We start from the raw sequence: 16,332 nt of genomic DNA, 5'->3' as shown, positions 1-16,332 counted from the left end.
ATTTTTTTTATTTTTTTTATTTTAAACATAATCTGTAGACGGATTGTGGATTTGCGCGGGTAGATTCAGATCTGACCCAAACCCAATTTTGAATGTAAAAATAGACCTGGACTTGCCCTATTTATGCATGCGGATAGGTTAGATTTGTGCGGGTTGCGCAATTGGATAAACTGTTACTGGTTAGGAGTTAAAAAATCATAAATTTTTGCTCTGTTTGATAGAGTTTTTGAAGTTTAATTTTATCCCTTAATTTGAGTGTGTTGTTTGGTTACAATTTTAGAAAATTAATTCCACGCTCGCTTTTCAAAACACTTTTCAATATCATATGTCACATCACTCAATTCAAATTCTTTTCAAAACTCATAACTAAACAAATTTTTTACACTTAAATCATAATTTCAAAACTCACAAAGTTAAAATACAACTCTATTATCAAATCATAATTTTAAAACTCTATCCCACGGAACCTTTATTATTCTTTGGTTTTTAATTTTTTAATAATTTTTAACTTTTTAATTATTATTGTAATCCCCCAGACGTGCACTAAGTAAAAAATCAAACAAAATCGACCGCTATGATTTGAATCGGAGCAGGTTGCAATTGTTTTAGTTTTCGGGTCAGCCCTATATCTTTCTCGTTATCTCTCTTCATTCACACAACTAACATGGGGATTCTATCTTGGTGGGGAGGAAAGAAGGAGGCTCCATCCTCCTCCGGAAGCAAACCCACCCAGAAACCCGTCCCGAAGGACAAGCCTTTGCCCCAGCAATCCGAGGTCCCGGGTATGAACGGCGCTGCGGAGGTCATCCGTTCCGGAGCTCCGCCGCCCGACGTCACGGTCTTCGAGTTCGGGTCGGTAGCCACTTCCACCGACAAGGTCACCCTGGCCGGGTACTGTCCCGTATCCGACGAGCTCGAACCCTGCCGCTGGGAGATCTTACCGGCCAGTGGCGACGATGCTCCTCAGTTTCGCGTGGTCTTCTGAGAGGGGGCAAAAATTGCTACCGAAGATTGTAAGAAATTTCGGAGACCTTGCTATGAGTTTGACTGAGTGAAATCCAAGATTTTTTTTTTTTTGGTATAATTCACTGAACTTGAATGAAAAAAAAAAATTTAAAATTGTACTTCTTAGTTTTAATTTGGCTGTTTTTGTGGAGGTTTGTGTTTTTCTTGCATATTTAAGAATTGGGTTTTGATTTGATTAGTTCAGTTTTAGTTTTTGCATATGCTATTCTGTTTAATTTTGATATATGCATCTATACCCTTCCAGTGTTTGTATTTGTACTGTTGAGTGTACTTAGGAATATATTCAGTAACTTCATCTCTAATTTGGTAAGGGGTTAATATTCATCTCTAAGGCTGTGTTTTGAATCATGAATTTTGGGTAGCGATTTAGAAAGGGAAACGAATATACGAGGTAAATGGATAAAAAGCTTAGCTTACCTATGATCCTCCCCAGACACCACAGTGGCTGGAGTCTCTTGCACTAGGGCTGACTTTTAGGTAAAGGGAAGAGGAAGGTAAAGGGAAAGGAAGTGAAGTGGAGGAGATCTATCATCTTCTTTTGTAGAAGAAGAACAATTGACATGTCTATAGTGTGATTTGATGTATTTTTTAGGTAGTGTTTGGGATGAACATCTGCATTGGGAACTGCAAGCTCATTCTAGTGGGAGAGATTCAAAATGTTCGAGGACTGGCCGAATTCTTGAGATTGAGAGTGGGATCCCTCTCAACAAATACAAATTTGGGTCTTCCTTCAACTTAGAAGGTTTATAGCTATTTGGGATGAGGTTATGTAACACCTTGAGATTGGCTTGTAGGGTGGAAGCGACAATATTTATCTAAGGGAGATAAAATTACTCTTATCAAGAATACATTGGCTAGTCTACCTATTTATTTGATGTTTCTATTCCCTCTACCTGCATCAGTGGAAAGAGTTTTGACAAGTTGAGAATTTTTTTTTTTTGAGGTTTAGAGGAGTTCAAATTCCATCTTGTAGATTGGAATGTGTGTATTCCTATTAAAGATGGTGGTTTGGGCCTTCGCCATTTTTGTCAGTTCAATCAAACACTACTGGGGAAGTGCCTATGGAGATATATGTAGAGGAGTCTTTGTTGCTTATCATAAAATAAATAAATAAAATATAATAATAATATTAAGTTAAGGAGGAGCACCAATTATGGGAAAAGCCAAAAGGGTGATTGATTGCAAGTTTGGAGTGGACCAAGGAGGATGGACATCTAAGGTACATTGAGAGCCATATGAGGTGGGTGTGGAGGCCTTGTTGACTTTTTTGAGCTTTCTGAGCTCCTTTATGAGATCTGATGTTCCATCAAACATAGTGGATAGATAGGAAGAGGCGGAAGCATGGAAATTGGATTTTCTTGTTCAAATCCTATGATTCCTTGATTATTAGTGGGACGAGGAACTGTTTCCCATTGAAGATCTTTTGGAAGTCGAGAATTATAACAAAAGTAACATTTTATTATTATTTTTTAGAAATCCAGTTTGGACTCCATTCTTACTATTGATAATTTGGTGAAAAGAGGTTTCATACATAACCTAATAGGTGTTATTATAAAGTGGAGGAGACAGTGGACATAGGTGGAGCCAGAATTTTTGCAAATATAATAGACATGTTTATCCTTAATTATCTCAATCTATCCATGAATTCACAACCACTTGGTGGGTCTTGAGTTATTGGCATTGTATATTGGATGGTTGAGATTTTTCTTTCAAACAAATGTGGAATGGTTACAAATCCTAAATCCAAATTCTATAAGCTAGTTCACCTGCTCTGGATTAGGAATGCAGTAAAGTTTGGCCCTGAAACCAGCCTTTGCCTTGAATTAGTATTTCAAGCATATAAGTGTACTCTACCATTAGAACTATAAATAAACTAGGTTTTGTTGTATAACTTTGTTTCTAGTGGTTTCTTTCTGGCTTAATGTCTGATGGAATGATAGTAACCATTTTGACAGGAATTTGGTGTAGAATTACGAATCTTTCTGTCTCTGATAGCAAGAATCAGTGGAAAAGGATAGGAAACTTGAAATTGTTTATCAGTTGTTGGTTAGTTGGATCTTCTCTAGTCTTGTTTTGTTTCTTCATCTTTTTGTGTTGTGTTTGGTGTAAACCGTTTTTAGTCTTCCTTTGCCACATTTGTTTGATAGAAGCCAGAGAGGGTTAGCAAACATATAGAGCATTGTTTCCATGATACAAATTATTATTTTGCCTGTATCCCCTGTGTATTCACTATCCCATCGCTGTGAAGTATGCTCTAAAACTTTCCCTTCCAAAAGCTGTGTCATTGTTGTATTTGACCAATGTCGCCCTCTTTAAACTTGTCATGCCAAAAAACAATTAGGGTTATAACTTACTCGCAGGTTCTTCCTAATCTGATTGAAAGAGTTTATGTGAGAATTTTGAATTTAACCATTGCTGCTAGTTGAAAACATATAGATCTGCTATTTTCATATATGGAAACCAAGTAATCGATGTTTTGATAGGTGTTTGAGCATCATTCATGCACGAGAGTAAAGTGTTTTGATATCATAATTTTTTTTTTTTTTACGACAACATATCATTGATTGTTTGGTTCACTTTTCTTTACATGTTTTTTGCGGTCATAGCATTACTGACAACAGGAGCAAGAATGGCAGTTAGTTCGTTTGCCAGGATTGAACTTCAAAAAAGGCATGGCGGAGGGAAGAAGAAAAAAAAAAAAAAAAAACTCTACACATTATAATTCAACTGGTGGTGGTTATTGTTGGTTTTGTAAGAAAAAATGAAAAAAGAAAAAGAAGAAGAATAAATAAGAAGAAAAGAAAAGAAAGTGACTATTGCTGGGCATCTACTGCAGTTGCCAATGAGCTGCAACGATTGAAAATGTTGGTATTACTACAGTCCATCTCCAATCATTCAAGCATTGTAATTTTCAAAAGAGGTTTCCAGTTTTTATTTATTTATTTTTTTTCATATGTAATTTTCAAAAGAGGTTTCCAGTTATTTATTTATTTATTTATTTTCATATCTGAATGAAGTTTCAAGTTCAAAGACCTACTTTGAACATTCAAAATCAACTTAAAACTCAAATTTTTTTAAAAATAATAAAATACAAAGACAATTGCAGTCTAGTCTACCATGAGTCTAATTTCATGTGAACCTTTTATTTGTAGTCCTCTATGCATAAATTATTCATGAAAAAAATAATAATTTGTGATTATATAATTTCATTATAATTGTCTTTGAAAAAATTAACAATTTATTTTCACAATCACACTATTCAACTTTTGAAAATAAATGTAATAAAATTATATGATTTTAATTTTTCAATCAATTAAATATAAATGATTTGAATTATTAGAATATGAACCCAGACTAATAGTAATTCAATCCAAATATTGTACTGAATATTCATTATGCAGCTGTGAACCATCAACTTCATATTATGGCATTCTTTTATTTTTGCAACATGCTTAATCATATTTGTGAATCAAATTCTGGGTTACTATTATTGTTTTTAATTTGAAATTCACAATTATTCACAAGTTTTGGAAAAAAATTTTGGAAAATTTTGTTTGATTTAATTACATTGGAAAACTTATTTGTAGGGAATATTTCCCAAAAATTTTTAAGGAATTTTTCCCAAAAATTTTTAGGAAACACAAACCAAATAAGGTCAATAAAATCTCTCTCCTCACCATTTCTTCATCTCAAAGTCTTACTCTATTTCATTGATAACAACCACAGCCCCTCCGTTCAAAGAAAAAACTAGTGTCCCTAGTGTACTCATTACAGGAGAAACTAGAGAGAGAGAGAGAGAGTTAGAAGGAAATGGAGGTGGGTAGAAGAAAGCGCATAACATGGGAGAGCAGAATCAAGAGTGATGAACTCAACGGAGGACTCAAAATCTTCCATGGTGAAGAAGAGAACTCGGAAGAAAGTCGTCCTGAAACCCAGACTGGATTCCAGAGGATTTCTCAAACCCATAATAAATTGCTGAGTTTAGGCAAGTTTTCACTCATGGATGGATTTGATTTCTTTTTTCATTTTTTTGGATGCTACTTCACTATACCTCTCCATTTTCAAGCATTCATTTTGTGATGTTTGTTAAATTTTAACAGCTGATTTGGTTATGTGGAGAGATGTCTCAAAATCAGCATTCATGTTCGGTATTGGAACATTTATCATAATTGCATCATCTTACACCAAAGATATCAATATCAGGTCAGAAATAGTACTCCAAGCTCATATGACACAACACAACTACTCTAACCATGCTCATTATCCAATTTTTCTTGTTCATTTTACTCATCTCCTGTTTCAAAATAGAGCACAGAGCTAAAAACACTCTTTGATGATTTTACAGCTTCATAACTGCGGTTTCTTATCTGGGTCTTGTCTATCTTGCTACAATCTTCTTATTCAAATCCATTATTTGCAGGTAATTTATTAAATGAAGAACTTTAGATAAATGAAAAAGAGCAAAATAATTGCAAATTAAGTAGGTGCAAGGGAGAACTGTGTCATTTTCGCACAGTTCTCACTTATTGATTTTCGATTATTTGTCTGTTTCCTATTCATCTGAAACTCCCTTTATTCTTTTTTATTTTTATGGGAAAGTTCATTTACCACATAGGAGTTAATTAAAGACTTGTTTGATGGTTTCTTTTTTTTTTTTTTTTTGCTATAATTTTGGAAAAAAAATAACAGGGGAGTTATAGGAGGAGATGATACAAACCAAGACTACATTGTTGGGGAAGAAGAGGCAGTATGGTTAGTAAAAATGATTCTTCCTTATTTGAATGAGTTTCTTCTAAAGTTCAGAACCCTTTTTTGTGGAGATCCTGCCACTACAATGAAGGTGAGTTTCATTTCACTCATTTTCTATAGTTTATCAAGTAACAATGCTACATACTCAGAAAAAAATATCAGAATAATGTTTAAAATTTGAATCTATAGTATAGATTTAAACTTGATCCTATATATTACTTTCGAAGTGAATTTGATCTACTCAATAGGAAGTTTAGGCAACTTTTTTTTCCTTTTCTATAGTATAGATCTCCAATATTCTTTCTTCTTGTTGTTTTATTGTTTTTAAATGTTACCTTGTCAGTTGGCAATCATGCTATTTGTTTTGGCGAGGTTTGGCAGCACCATAACTATTTGGAAGATGGCCAAATTGGGTGAGTTATGATTTCATTTTAATTTTCAAAATGGAGATTGTTATTTACACCTCTCACTGGCTATTCACACTCCATATTGTGTTTTGGTTAAGAACAAAATTTAAAGGATAGAAAACAAAAGTAGAGTATGAATAGTAATTTCCTTAAAAATTTGGGTGCTAAATTTGTTGACTAATCTTTTTTATTCATCATTTTAGTGGAGTTAAAAGTCTATTTTGCCTTGGCCCAGTGGCAATATAGGTGTTACATTGGAGACTCATCAATTATAAATAAAATTGTAAAGTGTGTTTGTATTACGAATTTGGGATGAGATTTGGAAAAAAAAAAATGTAAAAGAAATTTTAATGAATAATAGTGTTTAAATTGTTGTTCAAAAAAAAGATTGTTCAAGCTTAATTTAAAATTTTAATGAATGAATTTCAAAATGTGCAAATTTAACTTGTTTATCTTTCAATATAATCTCAAACGATATTTAGTCGAATTGAATTTGAATGTATAAATGTGCAAATTTAATTATTTCTTTTACAATGTATATAAATTTATTGACTCGATATAAAAAAAGTAACATTTTCAAAATATGTTTATCTTTGCAAAATAAATTAGGTTAAAAAAAGCTTAAATCATTTTACAATTCTCACTATCAAAGAAATAATCGTTGTGTTTGGTTTTAATTTTTTAGATTTAATTTTTTGAAAATTGAATTTTTAATTTTTTTTTTATTTTAGTGAATATTTTTAAAATTTTAAACAATTTTTTTTACTTTTTTTAAATGCACTTTATTTAGATGTATCTAAAAAATAAAATATTTATAAATAAATATTTTAAAAAATCAATAAATATACTAGAATATGAAAAATGTATTGAATTTTTTAATTTTTTTTAATATTTTTGGTATTTAGTGAGTTTTTTAAATATTTTTTTACGAATATTATATTTGTTAAGTGTATTTATGTTACGTGTATTTAAAAATTAAAAAAAATTACTTTGAATATTTTAAAAAAATAGTGAAAAAAAAGAAAAGAAAAATAAAAAAAAATTCAGTGCGTTTGGTTTCAATTTTCTGGATTAAGTTTTTTAAAAATTGAGTTTTTTGGTTTTCGTATTCTTTTGTTTTTAGTGAATATTTTTTAAATTTAAAATATTTTTTTTTTACTTTTTTAGATGCGCCTTAGTTAGATGTAACTAAAAGGTAAAAAATTTGTGAAAAAATATTTTAAAAAATTAATAAATACATAAAAATATAAAAATGGTACTGAATTTTTGAATTTTTTTTTTATATTTTTGGTATTTAGTGAATTTTTAAAAGATTTTTTTTACAATTTTTTTACTTTTTAGGTGTATTATGCTACGTGTGTCTAAAAAGTAAAAAAATTGCTTAAAATATTAAAAAAAATTAATAAAAACAAAAAGACACAAAAAATAAGAAAATATAACTTTTTAAAAAGTGCTTTTTGAAAAATAAAAACAAGCTTAATTTTAAAAAAAATAAATCTTAAAAATTCAAATCAAACAAGTTGCATAATTTTACTAATTGGCATGATCTATTGTGGGATCCATGACAATTGTTAAAAATTTGTTAAAATATTAGTTAATAAAATTTAAATAATTATACAATAACTCCAATTTGAAACACGAGGAATGTGACACAAGTTTAATCTTAATGTAGCATTTTTACATAATTTTACGTGATAAATATTTCTTGGGTATCCTATAAATGCTTATTTTTGCTTGATAATTTTCTCCAATTTTTTCTCGAAAACCAAATAGATCTAACCAAAATGTTAAAATTTTCTGAGCATTATTTAATTATTTATATTATGGACTGTCGTTTTGCGCTGACTCTATGTGTGGTGTGAACAGGGTTTTTTGGAGTATTCAGCTTACCAAAGATATGCTCATCCTATTCCAGTGACCCTGGTGTACTCATTACAAGAGAAACTAGACAGAGAGAGAGAGAGAGTTATAAGGAAATGGAGCTGGGTAGAAGAAAGCGCACAACAAGAAATGGTGTGGTGGCAGGTTCTGTTTGGGAGAGCAGAATGAAGAGTGATGAAGTCAAAGGAGGAATCAAAGTCTTCAATGGTGAAGAAGAGAACTCAAAATTGGTTTCAAATAAATCTTTGGATGGTCCAAGCAAAAATTTAGATGGGTTGGGTGATGGAACTGGGAGGAATTCATTTGAATTGAAGGTGGCGAAACCGGAGTCGAATGAGGCTTTTGTTGAGTCTGTTGTGGCAATTGAGAAGAGCCCAGTTGGAATTGTGGAGACTAGATCTGATGAAACTAGAGAGAGAGAGAGAGAGAGTTATAAGGAAATGGAGGTGGGTAGAAGAAAGCGCATAACATGGGAGAGCAGAATAAAGAGTGATGAACTCAACGGAGGACTCAAAATCTTCTATGGTGAAGAAGAGAACTCAGAAGAGAGTGGTGACAAAAGTTTGAGACCAAAACCAAGTCCTATTGGGGTCAGTGGCAAGAGGAAGACATGGAAATCTGAGAATTCTGATGGTCTTGGGAGAAGCCCAATTCAGATTGCAAGGCAAAGATCTGAAATAAACAAGAATTTGGATGTACAATGTAAGGAGTTGAGTGTGTCTACTAATGGAATCAAGAAAAACCCAGTTCAGTCAAAGAAATCAAGATCTGAGCAACTAAGTGTGTCTGTTAATGGAATTGAGAGAAGCCCAATTCACAAAATGAAGACAAGATCTAAGGAATCTAAGGAGTTAAATGTGTTTGTTGAAAGAACTGAGAGAAAGCTAAATCAGGTTAGGAAGGCAAACTCTGAATCCCAGAAGTTAGTTGGTGAATCTGATGATGGAAACGAGAGGAATTTAGTTCAATTGAGGAAAGTGAAGCCAGAGTCCAACAAGGCTTTGGATGAATCCGTAGATACAAAAGCAAAATTGGTTTCAAATAAATCTTCGGATGGTCCAAGCAAAAATTTAGATGGGTTGGGTGATGGAACTGGGAGGAATTCATTTGAATTGAAGGTGGCGAAACCGGAGTCGAACGAGGCTTTTGTTGAGTTTGTTGTGGCAATTGAGAAGAGCCCAGTTGGAATTGCGGAGACTAGATCTGATGAAACTAGAGAGAGAGAGAGAGAGGGTTATAAGGAAATGGAGGTGGGTAGAAGAAAGCGCATAACATGGGAGAGCAGAATAAAGAGTGATGAACTCAACGGAGGACTCAAAATCTTCCATGGTGAAGAAGAGAACTCAGAAGAGAGTGGTGACAAAAGTTTGAGACCAAAACCAAGTCCTATTGGGGTCAGTGGCAAGAGGAAGACATGGAAATCTGAGAATTCTGATGGGCTTGAGAGAAGCCCAATTCAGATTGCAAGGCAAAGATTTGAAATAAACAAGAATTTGGATGTACAGTGTAAGGAGTCAAGTGTATCTACTGATGGAATCAAGAAAAACCCAGTTCAGTCAAAGAAATCAAGATCTGAGCAACTAAGTGTGTTTGTTAATGGAATTGAGAGAAGCTCATTTCACAAAATGAAGACAAGATCTGAGGAATCTAAGGAGCTAAATGTGTTTGTTGAAAGAACTGAGAGAAACCCAAATCAGGCTAGGAAGGCAAAGTCTGAATCCCAGAAGTTAGTTGGTGAATCTGATGATGGAAACGAGAGGAATTTAGTTCAATTGAGTAAAGTGAAGTCAGGGTCCACTAAGGCTTTGGATGAATCCGTAGATACAAAAGCAAAATTGGTTTCAAATAAATCTTTGGATGGCCCAAACAAAAATTTAGATGGGTTGAGTGATGGAACTGGGGGGAATTCATTTGAATTGAAGGTGGCAAAATTGATATTAAAATTTGAATCTATGGTATAGATTTAAACTTGATCCTATATATTACTTTTGAAATGAATTTGATCTACTCAATAGGAATTTTAGACAACTCTTTTTTCCTTTTCTATAGTATCATAATTTGAATCTATAGTGTAGATCTGCAGTAATTCTTTCTTCTTGTTCTTTTATTGTTTTTAAATGTGACCTTGTCAGTTGGCAATCATGCTGTTTGTTTTGGCGAGGTTTGGTAGCTCCATAACTATTTGGAAGATGGCCAAATTGGTTTAGTTATGATTTCATTTGAATTTTCAAAATGGAGATTGTTATTTACACCCCTCACTGGCTATTCACACTCAATATTGTGTTTTGGTTAAGAACAAAATTTAAAGGATAGAAAGCAAAAGTAGAGTATAAATAGTAATTTTCTTAAAAATTTTGGTGCTAAATTTGTTTACTAATCTTTTTTATTCATTATTATTCATCATTTTAGTGGAGTTAAAAGTCTATTTTGCCTTGGCCTAGTGGCAATATAGGTGTTACATTGGAGTCTCATCAATTATAAATAAAATTGTAAGGTGTGTTTGTATTACAAATTTGGGATGAGATTTGAAGAAAAAAAAAGATGTAAAAGAAATTTTAACGAAGTGTAAGTTAAATTTTTGCTTAATTTTTTTTTTTTTTTCAAATTCCTGATCCGGAGACAGTGTAAACTAATTAAGTTGAATAGTAGTGTTTAAATTGTTGTTCAAAAAAAAGATTGTTCAAGCTTAATTTAAAATTTTAATTAATGAATTTCAAAATGTGCAAATTTAACTTGTTTATCTTTCGATAAAATCTCAAACGATATTTAGTCGAATTGAATTTGAATGTATAAATGTGCAAATTTAATTATTTCTTTTATAGTGTATATAAATTTATTGACTCGATATAAAAAAAGTAACATTTTCAAAATATGTTTATCTTTGCAAAATAAATTAGGTAAAAAAAAGCTTAAATCATTTTACAATTCTCACTATCAAAGAAATAATGATTGTGTTTGGTTTCAATTTTTTAGATTTAATTTTTAAAAAATTGAATTTTTAATTTTTTTTTATTTTTAGTGAATATTTTTAAAATTTTAAATATTTTTTTTTATTTTTTAGATGTACCTTACTTAGATGTATTTAAAAAATAAAATGTTTATAAATAAATATTTTAAAAAATCAATAAATATACAAGAATATGAAAAATGTATTGAATTTTTAATTTTTTAAAAAATATTTTTGATATTTACTGAATTTTCTAAATATTTTCTTTTATAAATATAATACTTGTTAAGTGTATTTAGAAATTTAAAAAATTAATTTAGAATATTTTAAAAAATTAAGTAAAAAAAAATATATGAAATATAAAAAAATTAATTTTTTTAAAAGTGAATTTTAAAAATTCAAATCAAGCAAGCTGAATAATTTATTAATTAGCATGATCTATTGTGAGATCCAATGACAATTGTTAAAAATTTGTTAAAATATTAGTTAATAAAATTTAAATAATTATACAATAACTCCAATTTGATACACGAGGAATGTGCCACAAGTTTAATCCTAATGTAGCATTTTTACATAATTTTACGTGATAAATTTTTCTTGGGTATCCCATAAATGCTTATTTTTGCCTGATAGTTTTCTCTAATTTTTTCTCGGGAACCAAACAAATCTAACCAAAAAGTTAAAATTTTCTGAGCATTAATTATTTAATATTATGGACTGTCGTTTTGCGCTGACTAGTAGATGTGGTGTGACAACTAGGTGTGGTGTGCACAGAGTTTTTTGGAGTATTCAGCGTACCAAAGATATGCTCATCGTATTCCACGCTCATCACCGCCTACGGTAATAACACTCTCCACTATGCTTACTTTTTGTAATTCTCAAGCATTGTTTAGGAAGGGTTGATTTTGAGTAATGACAGGGATAATGAAGAAAATATTATAAGGATGGTTATGGAAGATTTTTCATTGTGAGATTATATATGTAATAAAATATTATATATTAATTAAAAAATGAAAAAATTTTGTGAAATATTTTATGATTTTTTTTTATGAACTCTAATATTATTCGTTGATTTTAACCTAAATTTTTTTTTTAAAAATCATTAAATAAGTAAAAAAAAAAATTAGTAAATTATATAAAAATGCCAAAGATTTCTCCTTTTTTTTTCTCTATTTTTTTTTTTAATTTTTTCGTAAAAAGTCAAAAAATCATTTCAAATATACTATTTTTTTTCCTAGTAATTCTAGAGACTTAAAAGATTTATTAAATGTCTCACGTGGGTGTAACACACATAAGACCCACATGGTATGAATCTTACAGCCATGTGAGACATTTGGTAGAATTTTTTTGATAAATCTTTTGGGAGTCTCTAGCATTTTTCTTTTTTATCTCATATTTTAGTAAAAAATTCAAAAAAAAAATTAAAATGACATGTTTCCAAACGAGATTTTAGAGCTCGTTTGGAAATTGACTATTTAAATTAATTTTTTACTAATATTTTATTAAATACGTATAAAAAAGTAAAAAGAATGATGTGATTGAAAGTTTTGGTTATTTTTGTGCAAAACTTGCTTTCCAAACGGAGGAAGCGAAGCGGTTAGAAAAGAATATTAGATCCCATAATTTTAATCAATTAATAACAAATTATGACACTATTTGAATTTGTCCCACGACTAGTGCATAATTTTATTTATTTATTATTATTGGTAAATTACCATAAACCTTCTTAAACTATATAATTAATTTGTCATTTGTCCCTTTGAACTTCAAAATGTAACAGTTAACTACTTTGAATTTTCATCATTTTACACTCAATACATTTTGTTAGGATTTTGTCTTGGAATTTTAACGAAATCAATTCATGTGTGAAATACATGATACACTTATTATTTTTTAGAATAATAATATCCGTTATTGATTTTTTAAAAGCAATGATACTCTTATCTAATAATTTCATTTGTATTTTGTCTTTTTTATCTTAGTGGTAAAGTGCAAACAGAATCACTAGATAAATACATTATTGCCCTAAAAATTAAATAAATGTGTGATGTGCTTTATATATGATTTGACTTTGTGTAAATCCCTAACAAAATTCTAATAAAAATGATTAATTGTAACAAGATAATATTTTAAGGTGGCTTAACTGTTGAGTTTTGAAGTTTAGAGGAACAAAAAGCAAATTGTTCATAATTTAAGTTTATTATAATTTGCTCTTTATTTATTTATTTATTACCTTCTTTTTTAGTATTTTTTAAGTGAAGAATGTATAAAATCTCTAAATAAAAATTCATATAATTTGATGTACAATAATTTTAAATGATAAATGTTAATTTTTGATTTGTCAATCATAAAATTTTAACTCTTTCTTAAATCATTGTGGATGGATTTAAAATTATTAATTATAAATTTTTAACATTTGTCAACAAGTATGTGTATGATAGTGCAACATTAGAGTATGGTATTGTTTGGTGCAATTTATCTGAGCGGCTTATAATTTTTTTTTATTTATTCTGAGAGTCTATGCTAGATTGTTTAGTATAGTTTTTGCTTATAATTTATTAATAAGAAATAACTTAAATAAGTTTAAAAAAAGACTAATTTCGATTTTTTTTTTAACTTCTACGTTTTTGCTTATAATTTATTAATAAAAAATAACTTAAATAAATTTTAAAAATTAATTTTTAATTTTTTTTTAATTTCGACTTTTAAATTATCAAGTTTTAATTTATAAGTAAACATTCGTATAAACCACACCATTGAATTTATCACAAAGCATTCTATGCTCTACCCCGGCCAGTGTGAGTCAGTGTGATATCTACTGGTTGTTTTGAGAAGTTGGTTAAAAGTTAATTCTTTTAATTTTTTTTAAAAAATGTGTAAAAAATAAAAAAGGTGATATGATCCAAAATAAATTAAAAATTGACTTTTGGCTTTTGTGAGACTTACATTATATTGTTTGGTTGTAATTTTTATTATTTAGATTATATTCTAATAGTCATTCTATCAAACAAATTTGACGTATTTTTTAATTCCCAACTAATTACGCAATACATACATATAATTGAGATTATATATTTCCATATTTATCGTAAAATAAATGTGAACAAGAGGTAATTATATATCTCACTAATTTAGATGGATAATTAATCTTACACTAATATCATGGGTTGTTAATCTTTTCATTATTAATTGTGCTAATCAAACATACCCTAAGAATATAGATTTAATAATGGGCCTCTAAGCAAATACATATGGATGAGTTTTTTTTCATATATATATTAAAAAAAAAAACATCTTATTCACTAAAATCAATCTTTTGAACTCGGTTCAGGTGTGATGAATTTTATATATAAAGGAAAAAGAAATTTATTTTCTTGTATATATTATGTTCATTTGACATTAGAATTTTACAAGAAAAATTTAAATTTAACAGTTCATTTACCAAGAAAACAAAAGTTACAGGAAAGTTTAATTTTTTTTGGTTAAGATTTTCACAATGCAAAATCTACACATATGGATCTCATAAGTTTCTTACTGACCTGAACAATAAAATTTATGTGGAAAATTTGATTTCTTTGTAATTTACATGAAAACATATTTTATATGAGAGCGGTCTTCTTTATTCATTTATTTATTTGTTATTATAGGTAAATTTTGGATTGGACAATTGAGAGACGTTTGGGAATCATGCTCACACAAGAAGGCTGTGGCTTTTGGCATCTTTGCCCTTGTATGGAACCTGTCATCGGTCGTAGCTTGCATATGGGCAGGTAAGGACACTTTTGTCATTTCATTCATACCTATATATACGCATGAATAATAGTAAGTACATATAATAATGCATACTCTTAGGTTTTCTATAAAAAATAATGTATAGTATATATATTTTTCATCCCAAGTTCTCTCAACATAAGTAGTTTCGTGAAGTCGACAAATCTTAAAAACACATAAACATAATATTAGATTTAGTTAAATTTTGATAATCGTATGGTTATTATACAGTGTTTAACTGAATGCCTTGATTCGTGCAAAAACATATCAAACTTTTTTTTGTTACGTATTGTTTATCCATTTGAGTCATATAATTGCATTTAGAAATTGACTATTTTAGTTAATTTTTTGACTTCTTAAGAAAAGATATACAGAAAAATAGAGAGCGTGATGTGAAATATAGCTTTTTGAAACATTTCAAAAATATCACAAAATAAAAAAACATTTCAAACTTAATTTAGAAAATATAGCTTTTTGAGCATATTTTTTAAGCTGAAAAAATAAATAAACTAAAATTAAAATATATATATATATATATATATATCTTAACTTTTTAAATTACAAGTACTTAAACATGAAATTTCAAAATTTAAACTAAAAAAGTGCAAATAAATTTTGTAAAATAAATAACACATACATAAATTGTTGATAATATTTTTGGGTTTTTCTAACATGCATTATTGATTTACATCCCATGCAGTGTTCATGTTATTTGTGGCGTTCAGATGTTATCAACAATCACTTGTGAGAGATGATTGGGTAGAGGATGAAGCGAAATGTGAGACCACGTGTCAAGTGCAGATTGGAGGACAAAGACAACGGCGTAGGCCTACCTTAGTGGAATTAAAAGAAAGAAAATAAATAAATAAAAAAAGGTTAAAGAATGCACACACACTAGAGTTATTATAACTAAAGTAGTTGTGCCACTGATTTGATCTAATTATCTGATATAAGAGAATAATATTTAGCCTCTTTTTTGCATTTTTAATTCTTTTTATTTCTTATTATTACTGTTTTTGGTGTACATATTTTGTATGGTGACACTTAATTCTCAATTAATATGGTGATATTACATGCACCAATTAATATACACACTAGTATACCAACTAGTGTTATGTCATTATTACTGACCTCACCTATTATACAAATTACAAATATTCAAAATTTCTAAAATTATGACATATCATTTGTTAGTATACTAGTTAGTATATTAATTGATACATATATCATTATTCCAATTAATATAAGTGTTGTAGTGTGTAGACCTCAATAATGGCTTTTGTACATTAGTGTGTACAAATAGATTTGATGATGTAAATTCAAAATTAGTGTGTCTTAAGATACAATTAGAAGAATGAATTTGATTCACATTTTTAAATTTTACATAAATTTCTATTTTTTTAATTTAAAATTATTTTTTAATATTTATTTTTGTCAAACTAATTTATATTTTAAAAACTAAACCAAACAAAGTGAAATAATACATCTTTTCAAAATTGTCAAGTAAATTTTTTTTTTGCTAAACTAACTTTAAGTTTTGTTTAAAAAACA

The 16,332-nt window shown here is 29.2% G+C and overlaps 2 protein-coding genes across 2 annotated transcripts; both read left to right on the top strand.

The window, feature by feature from the left end:
* The first annotated feature begins 545 nt into the window (after positions 1–545).
* On the top strand, positions 546–15,901 carry LOC145806126 (uncharacterized). Its single transcript, XM_082902159.1, has 10 exons — positions 546–1,013; positions 3,633–5,011; positions 5,127–5,229; positions 5,372–5,446; positions 5,716–5,866; positions 6,119–6,188; positions 8,049–10,018; positions 11,770–11,850; positions 14,658–14,780; positions 15,482–15,901. The coding sequence occupies exons 2-9, from the start codon at positions 4,837–4,839 to the stop codon at positions 14,679–14,681; spliced, it is 2,649 nt and encodes an 882-aa protein (XP_082758285.1). The 5' UTR covers positions 546–1,013; positions 3,633–4,836; the 3' UTR covers positions 14,682–14,780; positions 15,482–15,901.
* Positions 665–985, top strand: LOC114295568 (uncharacterized). Its single transcript, XM_028239839.2, has one exon. It carries the CDS (start codon positions 665–667, stop codon positions 983–985), a length of 321 nt encoding a protein of 106 aa, XP_028095640.2.
* Positions 15,902–16,332: the final 431 nt, after the last annotated feature.

This window comes from Camellia sinensis, chromosome 13, assembly GCF_055761805.1.
Source record: "Camellia sinensis isolate YWXY chromosome 13, ASM5576180v1, whole genome shotgun sequence".
NCBI lineage: Eukaryota > Viridiplantae > Streptophyta > Magnoliopsida > Ericales > Theaceae > Camellia > Camellia sinensis.
Note: the sequence above shows the minus strand (reverse complement) of the source record. Positions and strands in the feature narration are given on the sequence as shown.

Excerpts from the sequence above, each read along its gene's own strand:
- LOC114295568 (XM_028239839.2), top strand. The coding sequence starts at position 665 with ATGGGGATTCTATCTTGGTGGGGAGGAAAGAAGGAGGCTCCATCCTCC.
- LOC145806126 (XM_082902159.1), top strand. The coding sequence starts at position 4,837 with ATGGAGGTGGGTAGAAGAAAGCGCATAACATGGGAGAGCAGAATCAAG. Across the intron at positions 5,230-5,371 it reads ACCAAAGATATCAATATCAG|CTTCATAACTGCGGTTTCTT; the intron begins GTCAGAAATAGT and ends ATGATTTTACAG. Across the intron at positions 11,851-14,657 it reads CACGCTCATCACCGCCTACG|GTAAATTTTGGATTGGACAA; the intron begins GTAATAACACTC and ends TTGTTATTATAG.